This window comes from Narcine bancroftii, chromosome 2, assembly GCF_036971445.1.
Source record: "Narcine bancroftii isolate sNarBan1 chromosome 2, sNarBan1.hap1, whole genome shotgun sequence".
Taxonomy (NCBI): Eukaryota; Metazoa; Chordata; class Chondrichthyes; order Torpediniformes; family Narcinidae; genus Narcine; species Narcine bancroftii.
The window spans coordinates 19,840,153-19,859,255 of NC_091470.1; the positions used below are offsets into that span (position 1 = coordinate 19,840,153).

General features: G+C 43.7%; 1 protein-coding gene across 1 annotated transcript in view; it reads left to right on the top strand.

Annotated features, from left to right (window-relative positions):
• Nucleotides 1–447: 447 nt before the first annotated feature.
• Nucleotides 448–19,103, top strand: part of sptlc2a (serine palmitoyltransferase, long chain base subunit 2a) — a 160,177-nt gene continuing 141,521 nt past the window's right edge. The window contains exons 1-2 of the mRNA XM_069915467.1: nt 448–608; nt 16,069–16,171. Coding sequence (XP_069771568.1) covers nt 448–608; nt 16,069–16,171 — 264 coding nt within the window. The remainder of the gene's footprint in view (nt 609–16,068; nt 16,172–19,103) is intronic.

Below are 19,103 nucleotides of genomic sequence, written 5' to 3' on the forward strand. Positions count from 1 at the left end.
ACAATGGAGACCCCGACAGTCCAAAATGGCATTTTGGACCCCACAATGAACAAAATCATTTGGTTGGTTCAGCTCACTCACAACTTCCATATGGTTTTTCTTTCAATTGCTGCACAATGGAGACCCCGACAGTCCAAAATGGCATTTTGGACCCCACAATGAACAAAACGAGCACACTTGATGCAGTCTCACTGAAGCTGCCGATCTTTTGGACCTCACAGCTGCTAGTTTGGTTTGAACAGGCTGAGGCCCAGTTTCAGGTCAGGCAGATCACCGCAGACTCCACAAGATAGTACTACGTGGTCAGTTCGCTCTAACAGGAGACTTCTAGATGAGTCATTGACTCTGGTATCAGGTGCCAATTGCCGACAAGTATGAGGCAATTAAGGTGCACCTTATCTACACCTCCGCCTTTCCCACTGCGAACGAATGGCATAGCTTCTCCACATGGATGGCCTGGGCTACTGCACGCCGTCTACCCTCGTGAACGATATGCTGGCATTAATGGATGGCCGCAGGCCCTGCTTACTGTTTGAGCAGATATTTTTTGAACAGATGCTGAAAGACATCTGCCTACTCATGAACGATGACTTCAGCGACCCACGCAGGTTAGCAGCCCATGCAGATGTCTTGTGGCATGCCAAGCAATATGGTAGGGTGTCCGTTGACCTAGTTGTTGTCATGCCCAGCGACTAATCTTCCACTTCACCGAGGAGGCCTGCGACAGCCGCAGCAGGTGGAAACTCAAACTCGATGGTGTTTCTATCATCAGAAATGGTGTTCTGGAGCCTGCTGCTGCCGTCCACCTTGCTCCGATTTGGGAAATACCGGGGCTGGCTGTCACTGATGGCTACAATGGTTCGCCACTGAGACCGCCTTCTTTATCTTTGGAACCAACACTCAGGGTGGTGTTCCTCATGGACATGGGTAGAGGTCAGCTTCTTGCCCCTCTCAAACCAAGGCACCCGTGCTGGGTAATCAAGACTGTTCCACACCAATGCCAACAATAGCAGCATACGCATGTACAGGATCCCACTCTAGTTTGGCTCCTGCTGTTTTACCTGGACCTTTGACATGTTTCAGCTCCTACTGGGCGCAGACTTCCTTCAAGCCCACTGCCTCGTCACCTTTTCCTCCTTCCTCTCTCTCCTAGTCACTCAAAGATAATTCTACTTCTGAGATGCTTGGGGCCCACAGAAGCCAGCATAATCCACGTCCATTTAATCCACGTCTTTTTGCAGCCTATAATTTGCTATTTGGTTGTACATGTTTTGAGGGAATCAAAAATATTAGCTATGGCTTGTAAATTTACTACTAGCTTATCCTTTCCATTGTTGAAAAAATCCTCACTGAAAAATGAATTTTATTGTCATTGTGCACCCTGCAAATTGAATATTGGCTGAATTGCAGAATAAAAGTAGTTTTATTCTATTTTGTCCAGCACATGGACATCTGTTCTTTTGAGATGCTCAGTGTTGTGCAGAGGTTCTAATATGCATTTGTAATTTATAAACTGCAGTGAATCAACTTGCTGCTTCATTGTGGCGCAAGGTACCACATGACTAAATTGTACCATTTCTCTCAAATTAAAGGAATGACAATTTTGTAATTTCTGAAGTGCTTCTTTGTAGAACCGCCTCTGCAACAAAAGGCCTGACTTGTTAAACATTTACAAGTGTCTGTTTAATCCAGTAGAGCTTTCGAAATGATTTGTCTACAATGTATTTTAATCTCGTGGAAGGTGATCTTCCAAGAATCATTTTTATTAATTGATGAAAGGACCTATATATTCTCCCTTTTGATCAGTGTAGTCTAGGGGTGGCAACCTTTTTTAAAACTCACATTCCACCTTAAGTATTCCCTATGCCATAAATGCTCTAATTGTTAAGGGATTGCTTAAGGTGATATGTAAAGGTTGAGAACCACTGCTCTAGACCCAGTTGTTACTGAAATATTTTGCTTGAGAAAAATTGTCATTGGCCCATTTCCTTTAGAGTTGTGAAACTGTCCACAAGTCAATTAGGTGCAATTAAAACAGTGGTTCTCAACCTTCATTTCCCACTCACATACCACTTTGAGCTCTTATGACATAGGAAATACTTAAGGTGGAATGTGAGTTTTTAAAAAAAGCTTGCCCACCCCTGGTGTAGTTCATCTGTGAACATTAGCCTAATGCAAATATCCTGTAACCAAATAAATTTTATTCTTATTAAATCTTTGAAGTAATTATTACATTGTTTTATTTAGTCCATTAACTAATGTTTATTTATAGATGTGCAACAGGACCAGAAGTATGTAATTGTAACATTATTAAAAAACCTAATTAGAATTTGTATGCACCAAGATACTGTGGAGAAATTTTGTGTGCTACTTAGTGTATTGATCCATGTGTCAGTGCAATAGCTCGTTCAGAGGATCGTGTTACAGAAAAGAGCAATTAAAACAGTGCAGGGCAGCAATTGGTTAACTTTAGGATCTTTTAAATATGAGGTCCTTTCATGAATCTAAAAGGAAGAAAGAAGCTGTCTTTGTGTATATAGGTACACATTTTCACATTTGTATTTTCTGCCCAAGGAAGAAGAGAGTAAGACTGGAATGGGTTAGTTGAGCACCTTTTGTTTGTATGCATCAACGGCAGGGATCTCACAGTGGCCAACCATTTCAATTCTGCACCTCGTTCCCATGCTGACATCTGTCCTTGGCCTCGTATACTGTCAAACCCAAACCACCCATAAATTGGGGGGAACAATACTTAATTTTCCACCTGGGCACACTCAAACCTGATATGGCCTGTTTCTGCGCTGTAAAATGTTATATGGTTATAACAAATGTAAACAAACTGTGCAATACAGAGAGAACAAAGAAAATCAATGAAAAGAAGTGCACAAGTAAGAGTCCTTAAATGAGTCTCTGACTTTGTTGTTGAGGATTGTGATGATAGGGGGATAGCAGCTGTTCCTAAACCTGGTGGTGAGAGTCTTGTGGCCCCTATATTTCTTTCCTAATGATGGCAGCAGCAAGAACAGCATTTGTTGGTGGTGTGATGGCAGCGTTCCCTATAGATGTGGTCAATAATGGGGAGGGATTTGCCTGTAAAGTCCTGGGCTGTGTCCACTACCTTTTGGAGGACTTGACACTCAGGAGTATTGGTGTTTCCATACCAGACCATGATGCAGCCAGTCAGCACACTTTCCACCACACCTCTGTAGAAGTTTCCCAGCGTTTCTGTTGTCATATTAAACACGCAAACTCCTGAGGAAGTAGAGGTACTGACGTGCTTTCTTTATAATGCCATTGGTGTGTTGGGTCCAGGAAAGAACCTCTGAGATAGTGACTCCTAAGAACTTAAATTTGCTCACTCTAAGAACACAGCCCTGTGGTGCTCCGGTATTAATGGAGATTGTGGAGGAGAAATTCTTACCAATCTTCACTGATTGTGGTGTAGAGGTGAGGAAATCAGTGATCCAATTTTGCAGTGGGGTGTTAACTCCCAAATCTTGGAGTTTGCTGATCAGTTTTGAGGGGATGATGGTGTTAAATGCTGAACTGTAGTCAATAAAGAGCATCCTGATGTATGGATCTTTGTTGTCCAGGTGTTCCAGGGCTTTATGTAGAGCCAGTGAGATGGCATCCACCATAGACCTCTTTCTACCATAGGCAAACTGGAATGGATCCATGTCACTGCTCAGACAGGAGCTGATATGTTCATCACCAGCCTTTCAAAACACTTGACTGTTGATGCAAGTGTTGCTGGTTGATGGTTTTTAAGACAGGTCACTGCACTCTTCTTAATTGACGCCTCTTTGAAGCAGGTGGGTACCATGCTTGCTGGAGTGAGATATTGAAGATATCTGTGAATACCTTGGTAAGTAGATCAACACAGACCTTTAATACTCGGCCAGCTACTCCATCCAGCTGGATACTATCCTCAGATTAACTTTCCTGAAGGCAGCGTACTCACCATCCTCAAATATGGACAGGATGGGATCATCGTGGGGTGTGGGTGTGCAGACGGATGGTTCTTTGCTGTTACAGTTGTCAAATCAGGCGTAAAAGGTGTTGCGTTCCTCTGGGAGAGAAGCTTTGCTGTCGGCTACTTTACTGGATTTGATTTTGTGATAGATTATGGCATTAAGGCCCTGCAACAGCTGCCTGGTGCCCATTTTCAACTGTAATCTCAACTTCACCCAGGAGATGGCCTTCAGCAGGTCATATCTGCTCCTGCTGTACTGATTTGGATCTCTGGACTTAATGCCTGTAATCCGGCTCTCAGCAGGTTCTGGATTTCATTGTCCTTCCAGGGCTTCTGGTTGGGGAAAATCCTGAATGATTTAATGGGGACACACTCATCCACAGCTGTTTTCATAGTGTGTGACAGCCTTGGTGTACTCGTTCACATTCTGAGTTCTTGAACACTGCCCAATATGCTGACTCAAGGTTTCTGCTGGCCTACGCTCTTCCCCATCCCTCTGTCTTTCCTTCAGTTGTCCACAACCTTCCCTCTCTATTCACAGAGCCATTCCCCTTCCCCTTGTTTCCTGGTGTGCCTTCCCTCCCACCTCTTGCCTGTGAGATTGTGCCCTTCCCACCCTCCCACCATTTTGTTGAGATACCTGCGCTACCTTAATGAAGGGTGTAAGCCTGAAATGTTGGTTATGCATTTAAGAGCCCAGAGAACTCACAAAACCCAGCAGCAACAGAAATTCACCAAGACAGTGGTTACTTAAACAAAAGTTACTTTTAATTTTCTTCAAACATAATATCAACCTTTCTTTGGCTTGGCTTCGCGGACGAAGATTTATGGAGGGGGTAAAAAGTCCACGTCAGCTGCAGACTCGTTTGTGGCTGACAAGTCCGATGCGGGACAGGCAGACACGATTGCAGCGGTTGCAGGGGAAAATTGGTTGGTTGGGGATGGGTGTTGGGTTTTTCCTCCTTTGCCTTTTGTCAGTGAGGTAGGCTCTGCGGTCTTCTTCAAAGGAGGTTGCTTCCCGCCAAACTGTGAGGCGCCAAGATGCACGGTTTGAGGCGATATCAGCCCACTGGCGGTGGTCAATGTGGCAGACACCAAGAGATTTCTTTAGGCAGTCCTTGTACCTTTTCTTTGGTGCACCTCTGTCACGGTGGCCAGTGGAGAGCTCGCCATATAACACGATCTTGGGAAGGCGATGGTCCTCCATTCTGGAGACGTGACCCATCCAGCGCAGCTGGATCTTCAGCAGCGTGGACTCGATGCTGTCGACCTCTGCCATCTCGAGTACTTCGACGTTAGGGATGTAAGCGCTCCAATGGATGTTGAGGATGGAGCGGAGACAACGCTGGTGGAAGCGTTCTAGGAGCCGTAGGTGGTGCCGGTAGAGGACCCATGATTCGGAGCCGAACAGGAGTGTGGGTATGACAACGGCTCTGTATACGCTTATCTTTGTGAGGTTTTTCAGTTGGTTGTTTTTCCAGACTCTTTTGTGTAGTCTTCCAAAGGCGCTATTTGCCTTGGCGAGTCTGTTGTCTATCTCATTGTCGATCCTTGCATCTGATGAAATGGTGCAGCCGAGATAGGTAAACTGGTTGACCGTTTTGAGTTTTGTGTGCCCGATGGAGATGTGGGGGGGCTGGTAATCATGGTGGGGAGCTGGCTGATGGAGGACCTCAGTTTTCTTCAGGCTGACTTCCAGGCCAAACATTTTGGCAGTTTCCGCAAAGCAGGACGTCAAGCGCTGAAGAGCTGGCTCTGAATGGGCAACTAAAGCGGCATCGTCTGCAAAGAGTAGTTCACGGACAAGTTTCTCTTGTGTCTTGGTGTGAGCTTGCAGGCGCCTCAGATTGAAGAGACTGCCATCCGTGCGGTACCGGATGTAAACAGCGTCTTCATTGTTGGGGTCTTTCATGGCTTGGTTCAGCATCATGCTGAAGAAGATTGAAAAGAGGGTTGGTGCCAGAACACAGCCTTGCTTCACGCCATTGTTAATGGAGAAGGGTTCAGAGAGCTCATTGCTGTATCTGACCCGACCTTGTTGGTTTTCGTGCAGTTGGATAATCATGTTGAGGAACTTTGGGGGACATCCGATGCGCTCTAGTATTTGCCAAAGCCCTTTCCTGCTCACGGTGTCGAAGGCTTTGGTGAGGTCAACAAAGGTGATGTAGAGTCCTTTGCTACAGGGGAATCACGTTGCTCTCCATTGCAGGCAAAATCTTCGCTAGGATTCTACTAAATAGAATAATACCTAGTGTCGCCGAGAATATTCTCCCAGAATCACAGTGCGGCTTTCGCGCAAACAGAGGAACTACTGACATGGTCTTTGCCCTCAGACAGCTCCAATATCAACCTTTAACTTATTACTATTAACCTTACTTGACCCCCTTCTAATTCTAAGTGCATGTGTTCAGGAAAGTTCTTTGATTCACTGTCCAATCATTCACTTTTCACTTCTCCAAGTTCACTGGTATCAGACATTTTTCATGCTGTGCACAGAAGATCTTCAACAATCTCTGATGCTTTAACATGAATTGTTACCGTAAAGGAAGGTCTTTGGTTTCAGATAGATATACTTGTTTGATGGACACACAAACTGATCTCCTTCAATCAGGCATTTCAATGTCTTGCCGAAGAAACTTGCCCCCTCTTGGGTTTTCTTCCAGGTGACCACAAAGTTCTTTTTCCCCTTTTCCAGGAGAAACATATTAAACTCCCATTTCCTTTTGTAATTGACTACAAGGGTTGACAATAGGCTGAACTCAAAACCAGTCTTCAAATGGGGTCTTATAGCAGTCTTATGAGCCCAGAGGACCCCAAAACCCAGCAGCAATAGATATTCACCAAGACAAATGGTTACTTAAACAAAAGTTGCTTTTAATTATCTTTAAATATGAAAACAGAATCACACTTTAACTTGTCACGATTGACTTAACTAACCTAACTTAACCCCCTTCTAATTCTAAGTGCAAGTGTATGTAATCTGTGTGTAAGTTCAGAAAAGTTCTTTAATTCACAGTCCGATCTCACTTCTCATTCCTTCAAGTTCACTGGTTGCAGGCAATTCTTATACTATGCACAGAATTTAACATTTATGAATTTCACCAGGCTTTGGTGCTTGAAAGGTAAATGGTTACCACTCAGGAAGGTTCTTGTTGGTTTTCAGAGATTCATTGTACGCAGACATCCACAACTGATTGACTTCCATCAGCCACTTCAGTGTCTTGCCGAAGAAACTTGCCCCCCTCAGGGATCTCCAGATGATAACCTCTTTCTTTCAGGTCACCACTGAGTTCCTTTTTCTTTCTTATTTCAAGTGTAACGTTAGATAGCCAGTCCTCTCTTTCATGAACCACAAGGGCTTTCACCAAACTGAACTAAACACTCACAACCCATCTTCCAAATGGGGTTTTGTTGGGTTGTACTTTTACAATCAGATGACAATAAACTTAGTGGAAATCAGAATTCAGTTTAATGTCATCTGGATGGAGAATGCCCAGATGGGATATTGTGTGTTGCTCCTCCAGTTTACAGATGGCCTTGGTTTGGCAGTGAGTGCCTGAGGCCATCAACAGACATGATCACAGATTGAAATGGTTGGCCACTTGGAGATCCCTACCATTATTGCTGACTGAGAACAGATGCTCAACAAGGTGATCTCCCAGTCTGCATACAATCTCTTTGATGGAGAGGAGATCACAACAGGAGAACCGGATTTAGTAGATGACCCCCACCGATTCACAAGTTAAGTATTGCTAGTGAATACAAGTCTAGATGATCTGATCTCCATTACAGTCCTATCATCCATCATCTCCTTGATTCCTCAAAGGCAAGTATACACTTTGGTATTAAAAGCCAAGCTGCATGTAATTCTCCAGATGTGGCATCACCAAGAATCACTACAATTGGAGAAAAAAAAATCTTTGAGCTATACTTGGCCTCTTGTGATGAAAGACCCTATGTTCCATTTAATGTCTTAAATTCTTAATGCACCTCAATTTTTGCTTTCAGCAACTAATGTGCAAGGATACCCAAATCACTCAGTACATTAACATTTACCAAATTATTGTTTAAATTGTATTCTTTTTCTTATCAAAGTTAGAGCTGCCATACCTTCAGACACAAGTCAGCTCAATTTAAATTCCCTTGAAGCCTCTTGGTGACCTCATCAGCAGTCATATAAAACGTGTATTCTGTGCCTTCCAGCCACATCTTTGTACGTTTGAATAGCTGTGACCCCCCCCCACCCCCCCCCCGAACCATGCAATGCAAACCCCCTCCCCCCCTCCTCAGTGCTTCTTCTTTTCTTTGGCTTGGCTTCGCGGACGAAGATTTATGGAGGAGGTAAAAAGTCCACGTCAGCTGCAGGCTCGTTTGTGGCTGACAAGTCCGATGCGGGACAGGCAGACACGATTGCAGCGGTTGCAGGGGAAAATTGGTTGGTTGGGGTTGGGTGTTGGGTTTTTCCTCCTTTGCCTTTTGTCAGTGAGGTGGGCTCTGCGGTCTTCTTCAAAGGAGGTTGCTGCCCGCCAAACTGTGAGGCGCCAAGATGCACGGTTTGAGGCGTTATCAGCCCACTGGCGGTGATCAATGTGGCAGGCACCAAGAGATTTCTTTAGGCAGTCCTTGTACCTTTTCTTTGGTGCACCTCTGTCACGGTGGCCAGTGGAGAGCTCGCCATATAACACGATCTTGGGAAGGCGATGGTCCTCCATTCTGGAGACGTGACCCATCCAGCGCAGCTTGATCTTCAGCAGCGTGGACTCGATGCTGTCGACCTCTGCCATCTCGAGTACTTCGACGTTAGGGGTGTAAGCGCTCCAATGGATGTTGAGGATGGAGTGGAGACAACGCTGGTGGAAGCGTTCTAGGAGCCGTAGGTACCATGAAAAAGACCTGTGTATTCCTATGTTTTGACTGTCAACCAGTTTTCATTCTATTTCCCCCTAATTCTGTTTGCATTAATTTGCACACTAACCTTGTGTGGAACTTTGCTAAATCCACAACATCCATTAGTATGCTGTTATCTACTTTACCATTTAAACTTTTATTTTAATATTTTCTCAGACCTGGTTTCCATGCCGGTTTTGTCCAACTCCACTGTTTTTTTTTAAATTCTCCATCCTTTATAATACATGCTGGTGTTTTTTTTCTTCTTGTCAATCTGTAATCCCTATTTTCTCTGCATGTTGGGGTTACAATATATAGTCCTGCTCATCTGAAAAAATTGCATGATAATTAACTTGCAGTAAATAAGTTGCTGAAGGAACTCTGGGTCAATCGAGATTGATGGGTAAAACTGGTTGGTCCATGTTTCGGAACAGGATCCTTCAATGAGATTTGAGTTTTTAAAAAATGTATACAAAGGAGAAAAGGGTGTTGGACAAAGGTGAGAGGCAGGAAGGCGAGAACATTGAGGGGTGGGAATTTGATGAGAAAACTATGAACAGCAGTAGGAAAAGAAATGGAAACAGGAACCAGATAGAGGTGGAGTAACCTAAAATTAGAAAAAAATGTTTGTGCCATTAGGAGATGATAGATGCTCAAATTCTGAGTTCATTTTTGTAGTTCCGAATCCAAGTAGTTTTTACATCATTGTCTTAAAATTTCCATTTTTTTAAAAAAGCTGCACAAAGAGACATGGGATGAGTTTGGTCCTCAAATTTCCATTCAGGAACCTCCCAGTTATGCCTCTAATCACTTTGAAATGTAGGGAAATTGTTTGAAAGTATTCCCAATCAGTCTGTTGAGGCCTCAAAATGGGGGAAAAAGAGAAACATATTGATTTGTGATGCAAATTTTTATGGTGTTGATATCAATACTTTTGGTGATACTGTAGCGGCCCATTCCACAGGCCAGCACAGCAAGCAATCGTTGAACACAATGATCGGGCAGACAGCAAGCAGATGAGACACCCGCTCCCATAGGCCGCAGGAATAGTGGTCGAATCAGCCAATCACAGCCAGCGGATCGCAGGGGGTCCAATCATGGCCCATACATCTGGGACAACCAATCAACAGCTGGACTCGCTCAAGCCACGCCCTGGTGATCACATGGCCAGCTGCCTACAAAAGACAGAGCTGCAGCCCAATAAAGTTATTATTGATTACCATCTCTTGGTGTGCGAGTCTTCTTTCTTCGAGCTACAACTGTAGCGACCCTGCTACAATACTGCAAATAACGTAGCCTGGCTGGATGTGCTGTTGTTTTACTTGTACATCAGTATGCGTGCTAAATGCCGTGCGTTCCATAATTGCTTTGTTGCTGGAATGTTTGAAGAAATGCTAGCAATCTGAACCCACTCAATGAATTATTTCCTCTACTGAAGCAGGGATGTAGCAAATAAATTGAAATATTAAATATCCCAAAACAAAACAAAAACTCAAAAGTTCAGCCTTGATGGAAGGTTCTGACCTGAAATACCATTCTTTTTCTCTCACTAATTTTGCTTAATCTGCTGATTTTCTTCAGCAGGTTTTTTTTAGCTCCAAGCTCGTGTGTTTTAAATCATGGGAGCTTGAATGAAAGATATTTTTGTAATTTATAGAATCAACTTGTCAATCCTTTTTTAATTGCATGCTTGGTTGCAAAAAAAATGCAGCTAAATGTAACCTTTTGCAATTTGTTTTGCATCGTGTGACATGCTAATACAATGAGGTATATAGACCTACGTGTGAATCTCACTAATGTGCCTGGTGCAGGAAGCTTTGATGCCAAATGTTGTATTGCTAAATCTGGGTATTACGGCAGATGAATCCACTAGCAATCAGGCTCTTTCCAAGTTGGTAATTTGGTTCAATAGCATAGTGCAATATTATCTCATGGATTTATTTAATGCATTGAGTTCTTGAGCTGTTGTTGATAAAACATTTCATGTGTATAGTGATCTTAATTAGGCAGTTTATTACAATAAAAGCTGGAACTCTTGATGACATGTACAATATAATTACTCCACATAAAGCACAAAATTAAATTCAGTGTGAGAATGTGGGTCAATTGCAACAGACAATGCAAAAGATGCACAATGGTTACACGAGGTTCAGTTTTGGCTTACAAGTTTTTCACAACTGGCCAGTTCTGTTACCAGCAGATATTTTTGCATGGTCTTTCCCCACATAGGAGGCATACTGTTTCTGAGTAGACCTCCAAGATGCTCGCAGGATGTCAAGAGTTCAAGGCTGCAGAATGTTTGTCAATCCTTGCTCTCCAATCCTAAAACCTAACAGACTTAAGTGAGACAATTGATGAGATATCTTTGACACCGGTTGGATTAGCATACCTCTGCTTTTGGTGAATATCAACAGAGTGCCCACCATAAGACTAAGGAGTACGTGGAACCACCATTGGGAAGGCCAATTAGGTGCTACCAACAATTCCGAGACACTGTCTTTGCCACCAAGGCGAATGGGGGAAACACATAAAAGTTCAATTTTGACCAGTCTAGGGTGAAGATGTCAATGGCCTCCGCTTGGGGATCCGGCAGCCAGGACACGAACCTCGGAACCTGAGCATCAAGCCTGGATGCAAACAAATCAATTTCTGGCATGCCAACGGTGTCTGGTAGCTGTTTAAAATATTTCTTACCCAGAGTCCACTCAGTGCTATCATTGAATTTCCTGGACATGAAGGTCCAACTATATGTTGATCCAACCCGATAGGTAGGCAGCAGTAACCCAAATGCTCCTCTGAATACACCAGCGCCAAGTCTCGATAGCTAACTTGTTACAGGAAGGAGATTTAAGACCTCCCCAAGTCTCGATAGCTAATTTGTTACAGGAAGGAGATTTAAGACCTCCCCAAGTCTCGATAGCTAATTTGTTACAGGAAGGAGATTTAAGACCTCCCCAAGTCTCGATAGCTAACTTGTTACAGGAAGGAGATTTAAGACCTCCCATATTATTGAGGTAGGCCACAGCTGAAGTGTTATCTAACCTTAGCAACGCATGAATGTCAGCTTCCCTCGCACAGAACGACTTTAGTGCTAGAAACCCCGCTAGCATTTCCAAGTAATTAATGTCTGATTTAGAGCCCTATGTCCATCCATTTGCCCCCAATAGAGACCTTTAGATTCGTGGCTCCCAACCTTAACTCTGGTGTCTGACCTAATCTCCAGGTCCACCTTTTTGATCCTCGTGTCAGCCCACGAGATATGGTCGATCCACCATACCAGGTTGGATCTGGCCTCACTCATTAGCCTCATGGGCCTGTCAGTGTCCCCTGGCAGTGTCTTCAGAGCAGATATTTTGTCCCTGTCCAGGAACCTATAATGTAATGGGCCATGTTGCACCGCCGGGAAAGCCACCACCAGTTTCCCAATCAACCCACTGCGGGCAGTCCTGGTCTCTGCCGCCTTATCCTCTGGCAGGTTTAAGTCTCATGCCTTCTGTATCAATAATGAAGCTGAGGAATTTTAAACTCTTGCTAGGCACCAACACTGATTTCTCGGGATGTATGAGAAACCTCACATGGCTTAATAATCTTGGTGGCTGCTACTGTCCTTTTTGTTCCTCGAATGATCTGCCCACGGTAAGAGTATCATCTAGGTCACCCATCCCCTCTTTCCTGAGTCTTGGCAAACACCGGCTTCGTAACTTGGTAAATGCCCTGGGTGCCGAGCTCAGCCCATTCAGCAAAGCCTTATACTGCCATTGCTCTCCCTTCCAGGAAAATTTTAAGAACTTGCTGTGCTGTGGGCAGATTGCAACCGAATAATAATCTATCGAGTCCATCTAATAGCCCTTGAGTAACACCAGTGACACAGAATACATGTTATTCATTTTAAAATACCTGGACAAGACATATTCGTTAAGATCTGATAGATCTCGTGCCGCCACTTCTTTTGGGCCGCGTGAAGATGTTTGATACAAACTCGTTTTTCGTGGCTACAGCGTTCAATAACATGTTCCTTTTTAGTGCCATGATCTTGGCATGTACAGCCTCCATCAGTTGCGGTCTGTGCAAAGGTGTATATAAGACCCTTCCTCCTTATCAGAGGGGATTTCTGTGGGTCAAATTTGATTTTGTACCTCTTTACTGTCTGCCAAATAGAAGCATCAGTGGTAATATTACACCATCTATCATTAGAATAGCATTTAATCGACTGCCAACTTTTGAAGCCTTGTAATTATCAAGAGTACTCAACTGTAAATGTGTAGCGTTCACTTCCTCAACCCACCTACTCTGCGGGCTGGTGTATTCTGGGCCCACCTCCACGAAGCACTTTGAGCGGGAAAACTCTGCTGCTGCTGCCTTCACAGAGGGCGTTGCCCTAAAAAAGACCTGCTTCTTGGAGCAGTAAACTGCCTTGGATAACCCGCTTACCGTAAATATTCCTGTATAATGCGTTCTGTGTATAATGACGTTATAGGAAACTTGCTCACTATGGCTGTCACCAGTTCCTCCAATTTGTCCAGACGACTTGCAATTTCGTCGTTGGTCAAGGCCTCTGCTCTCTGGCAGGCCTTACTCTTGGGCCCTGATCAAGTGGGTGCCTGTGCAGAGACCACGCCCTTCTTCGGGCTTTTTCTGGTTATTCTTGCCTGTAGAGTGGGTGGTTTCACTACACGACGTGTTAAGTTAGGCTCTGTTCTTACCTGTTCTTGTGCAGGGTACTCTCCCTCTCTGCCACTCGATATTCTGAGGTCCAATAGTCTCGCGCAGCTCACCTCATGCAACGGCATAATGGTATCACTGCTTGTTTTTTGAGGTCCCGGCTTCTATGAAGTCTAGTCGGTGGAACCGAAGGAACCTAGATCTCTGTGCCTGATCCCACCCCCAGCTGAGGTAGATTGGCATCGCTGCTCATCATCTGGGACACTGCACCCCAGCAGGCCTGCTGGATTTTTGGTGCTAATGAAGCACGATGGAGGCTCTTCTTGGAGGCCTTCCTCTTTGGGCCCTTACCGCCCTGCCTCTGCCCCTCATCAGGATCTGGGAACCTCCCTCTGGTTGTCTAAGACCTTTTCCGGTACATCTCCACCTCCGGAGGGCTACATCAAGGCCTCCCGTCATATATGGGGGACCCAGGAACCCCTGACCAGCAGTCCTGGAATTTTTACCGCTCCTCTCCTTCTCTGGAGGACTTATTTTGGGGTTTGATTCCATTTTGTGGACTGCACTCCTGCGATCTCCTTACTGTTTCAGCGCTTTTGCTCCTACGCCAAAAACACGTGCTTCTCCTTGCAAGTTAATGGCTGTGCATGTGTCTATGGGATCTCACGGTGAACCAACAATCATTGCGAAGAATAATGTCTTTTTACACCTATCCAGGCAGTCATTATTATTTGAAAATGAGAATGCTATCTTTAAAACAGAATTTGGTATAAAATGGATAAACAACGATATATATTTTGCTTTTTTTAAAAGCAAATATAATATTTACAGTAATGACTATTTCATCTGTGACTTGATATCTTGTGCTGGTTGTATCTTTTGGGTACTTGGCACATCAAGAGTATTGTATTTTCAGCTGTGCAGTTCACAGTGTTTTTACTACTATAGAGAATTGGTTTACACATGGCTTCTCAGGATAAATCAATAAGGTTGGATACAAACAGCAAAATGTTGTTTCAAAATCATTTTATCCCCTCGATTGTTGCTCTCACCAGCTCTCATTAGAATGATATTTTACCTCCTGGACCCCCAGTGAATTTCATAGAATGCCTGCAATCGTTCGGCAAGAATGAACTAATGAATGGGATGTTATCGATGATGCGACGCTGTACGTCGCATGTAGGTTATATGTCACGGTCAATATAATGGCGTCCTGCGTTGACCAAAAATACTGCACCTCATTTATTTAGTGTAAATGCATGCTGAGATCTGAATTTTTAGCTTTCTGGTCGTTCCAATGTGAATGGCCACTTCAGAAGGTGGATGCAATAATTGCCAATGGAAAAAAAACATTGTATATTTTTAAAACATGTGACTAAATGGCCTGCTAATATTTGGCTTTGCATACATTGAAATTCAGTCCTATAGAAGAGGAGAGGAAATTTGGCAAAGTCAACAGTGGAATGAATTCAATTTTCAAGCATACAACTCATTCCTATTGACATTTGTGTCTCAAGGCAATTTTTGTTCATGACTGATGAAGCAATTCAATTCAAATTAGTCATCATGGATCTAAAGTCAATCTGCTGGATGAACTCAGTGGGTTAAATGGAGTGGTTAATGTTTTTGGCCATACTGAAAAATGCAAAGGGGTGATCCTCAGTATAATGAGGACAAGGTGAGAGGGGTTGGACAGTGAAATGGAAATGGGAACCAGGAAAGAGTGAAAGCTGACAGATTGGCAGGTTCCAACAAAGGGGAGAGGGAAGAGGAAAAAAGATCAGGTGGTGGTAAGTGGAGGTAAAGGCTGCCATTCTGGAATCTGATAAGAAAACATGACTAGTAATCTTGTGAGAGCTATTGGAGCCTGTGGAGGCTGCGGGAGCACTGGAGGCGATACCATGGACACTTGGTGACTCTCTTTTGCTTCTCTCTCTCGCAGTAAGAGGCGCTTCAGGCAATTTCTGCAGATGGCAGATCTATCTTTTATAGCAGACAAATGGCAATTTTGTGTAATATGACACTTTATTACATGACAATAAATTGAATCTTGAGGGAGAAAAATCTATTTAGCAGGGAAATGGGGTGAGAGGAAAGGGTTTCAACGTGACCTAAAATGAGGTGAAGGTGAGGGCATCTCAGAAGAAGAGAGAGGATGTTACCCAAGATTGGAAAATACAATATTCACACAAATGCACTGTAGACTGTTTAGGTTGAATGAGGTGGTGTTCCTCTAGATTTTGTTGGGCCTCACGCTGGCAGTAGAAAAGACCAAGGATTGTCAAGTCAGTTGGTGTAAGACATAAATTTGCATACACCATGTTAACAGGCCTTTTTGGCGCATGAGCCCATGCCACCCCATTACACCCAATTGACCTACAACTCCAGTACATTTTTGAATGCGGGAGGAAACTGGAGTACAAAGAGGAAACCCACGCAGACACTGAGAATGTACAAATTCCTTACAGATAGCACCAGATTCAAACCCCAGTTCCATGTGCTAACCGCGATGTTAACTGTTTTCCCCATCTGTGCTTTGTCTATAGTGGCCATCTTGGGTTCCTGGCTGCAAACAATTTCAATTCCCTTCCTCATTCTCACACAACCTGTCTATCCTTGGCCTTCTCCATTGCCAGAGTGAAGCCCAAAGTAAGTAAATCAGATCATTTTAAGATTCCTGTATTTTCATCTAGTACAGGACATGTAATGCTTGCCATAAGACAAAGAATCACCACCATTAGTGTTGCCTGGCACCCCTTACAGCAGGGCCAAAATTAAAAACTTGAACTAAGTCGTGGGCCAAACTAAATATTTATTGAAAATTTTCAACAACATCTGCATGTTTTCTCTTCTTTCAACATATGTAATGTTAAACTTTTTCTTATTAAATTAAATGCTTAATAATAGTTTTGGTTAAACTCTTTCCAGAAAAAGCATTAACGAATGAGAAATAAAATATTCAATAAATAATATTTCTCTATAGCCTTTAAGCTCCTTTTAAATGTATTTTTTTTCACAAGTCAAAAAAATAACAACTTGCTTCAATGAAAATCCAATCTTTCAACTCTGAACAGTCCAAAGTTAACCAAAGAAAATATTAATCCAAGCTTAGCTTGCTACACTGTGATTTACTCTGATGCACCTGGGTCTAAACCAGATACTTGGCATCTCTTCTTAGATGCAAGTTCATCAAACTCTGGGGTCAGAGTTTGCCTCCCACCTGTCTTGAAAGGTCCTGTTTTCTGTCTTTCGTTTGGCCATTTTTCGTAAGGGGTTTATTCCATGTGAGTTAGGCGACAGGTCGCAGATACTAATGAAAGTAAAGAGAGGAGGTGGGGGCGATTAGCGGGCTGACGCCATCGCATTTGCAAAGCATTCTGGGATTTGTAGTATTAGCTGTGCATGCGCTATACTGGCACGGCAGCCAGCGGGCCAGCTCTAATACATATTTGATATGATCTCGCCAAATATAATTATATCACGGGCCAAATTTTGTCCGCGGGCCTGAGTTTAACATGTGTGCCTTACAGTAAGAGAAATAAGCAGAGTTTCTGAGTGTCTGTGGATTCACCTCAGCACACCCCCAAAGCCTGTGCAGCCGCATGGTCTCCTGTTCGATACATTGGCAAGCCAGACTCTAGATCCAAATCTCCAAAATGATCAGTTTTCAGTGCCTGAGGCCCTTTGGGAGTGCTTCTTTCCCTTATCATCCTCTTGAATCCTGGTTCTGATACCTGGTAGTCATGACCCAGTTTCCAGAAGCCCGTACAGGTCACCCGTCCATGTCACATGGCCTGTGTGAGCCACTGAGCCTCTCTATGGCCTGTTGCCATGGTGACCTTGTAGGGTCATTTAGCGGCTTAGGTCCTTGCTGGTTCACTGCCGTGGTCATTGTCCTGTAGTTGTCTTCTTAGCTTTACCTGTGCAGTCTCCAACCCAGTGATAGGAACATTGGATTTTTCAATTTCAGCTTAATTGTCCCATCTCTGAGCTTCTTCCATGCATACACTTGCTATTTTTTAATCCCTTTTACCACCCCTCCATTTTCACCCTTTTCCACCCACATTTCCCTCTACATCATTCTTCCTCCTCCTTTTCCTTCCCTTTTTCCTCCCCCTTCAATTCCATCTGTCTTTCATTTCTGCTCGAAAGCTCTTTGTATTACTTTTGTCACCTTGTAACATGTTCCAGTCATTGTATCCTCTTTATTACCATTTACAAATTTGCTGACGATACCACAATAGTGGGTTGTAAAAAGGGGATTGAAAATTTGGCTGAGTAGTGCACCTACAACCACCTCGCACTCAAATTTCTACAGAGGTGTGCTGACCGGCTGCATCATGGTCAGATATGGGGACACCAATACCCCTGAGCATAAAGCCCTCCAAAAGCTCATGGACACCGGCTGGGACATCACAGACAAAACACTCCCCACTATTGAGTACATCTACAGGGAACATTGCTGTCAGAGATCAGCAGCGATCATCAAAGACCCACACCAACCAGCACATGCTCTGTTCTCGCTGCTGCCATCAGGAACGAGGTTTAGGTGCCACAAGACTCGCACCACCAGGCTCAGGAACAGCTGCTCCTCCTCCACCATCAGATTCCTCCACGACAAACTCAGAGACTCATTTAAGGACTCTTGTGCACTTTTTTGATTTTCTTTTTTATTCTCTCTGAATTGCACAGTCAGACTGTAATCTATTTACAGTTCTTTTATACACATATTTATACTGTGTACAGTTTTTCTGCACTGCCATTTTCCCGCAGGAAAAAGAATCGTGGGGTTGTATTTGATGTGTATGTACTCTGACAATAAATCTGAAATCACTGCTCTCCATCTTGTACACTTGATTGTTTCTGTTTCCTTTTCCTTCGGCACTGCATGTCTGTCATCCATCATTTGCTGATTCACCCTTGTCCAAAGCCCCTGTCCAACTCCTCCCACCTTGTCTTCATAATACTGGCAATCTCCACTTTGTACTCTGTTAAGTTCTTCTCACTGATGCTGCTTCACCTGAGTTCCTACAGCAGATTGTTTTTAGCTCTGGGTTCCAGCATTTGCATTCTCCTGTGTCCTAAGTAATCATGGGTGACGTGTATATAACTGATTAACTGATCTGAATTACCCTGGGGGTTGGATGATGGCTTTCATTGCAGAATTGAGCAGAGGAGTTGGTCATTGGCAACTACCAAACAATTTTCTTAATGGTCACATGGTCAAAAACGAGAACTGCATTTTGTCGTTTCCAGTTTGCAGGCGGTTCACCAGCCAGTACAGTATTAATTAGATCTTGTACTAATAATACCATAGACCATTTCTCTCAACAGAACATCTGCCTTGAAATTGTAACATAACATATAACATAATTACAGCACGGAAACAGGCCATTAGGCCCTTCTAGTCCGCACCGAACCAAACACCCCTCTCTAGTCCCACTTTGTATATTTTCCAGGTCCATTCAATTGAATTCACTGGTGACTGCAATTGAAACAAAGCAGTACAGGATCTGTCAGAGGTCTGATGAAAGTAATTTTAACACTTTAAAAGCCTGATGTGACCAACCTTTAATGTCAG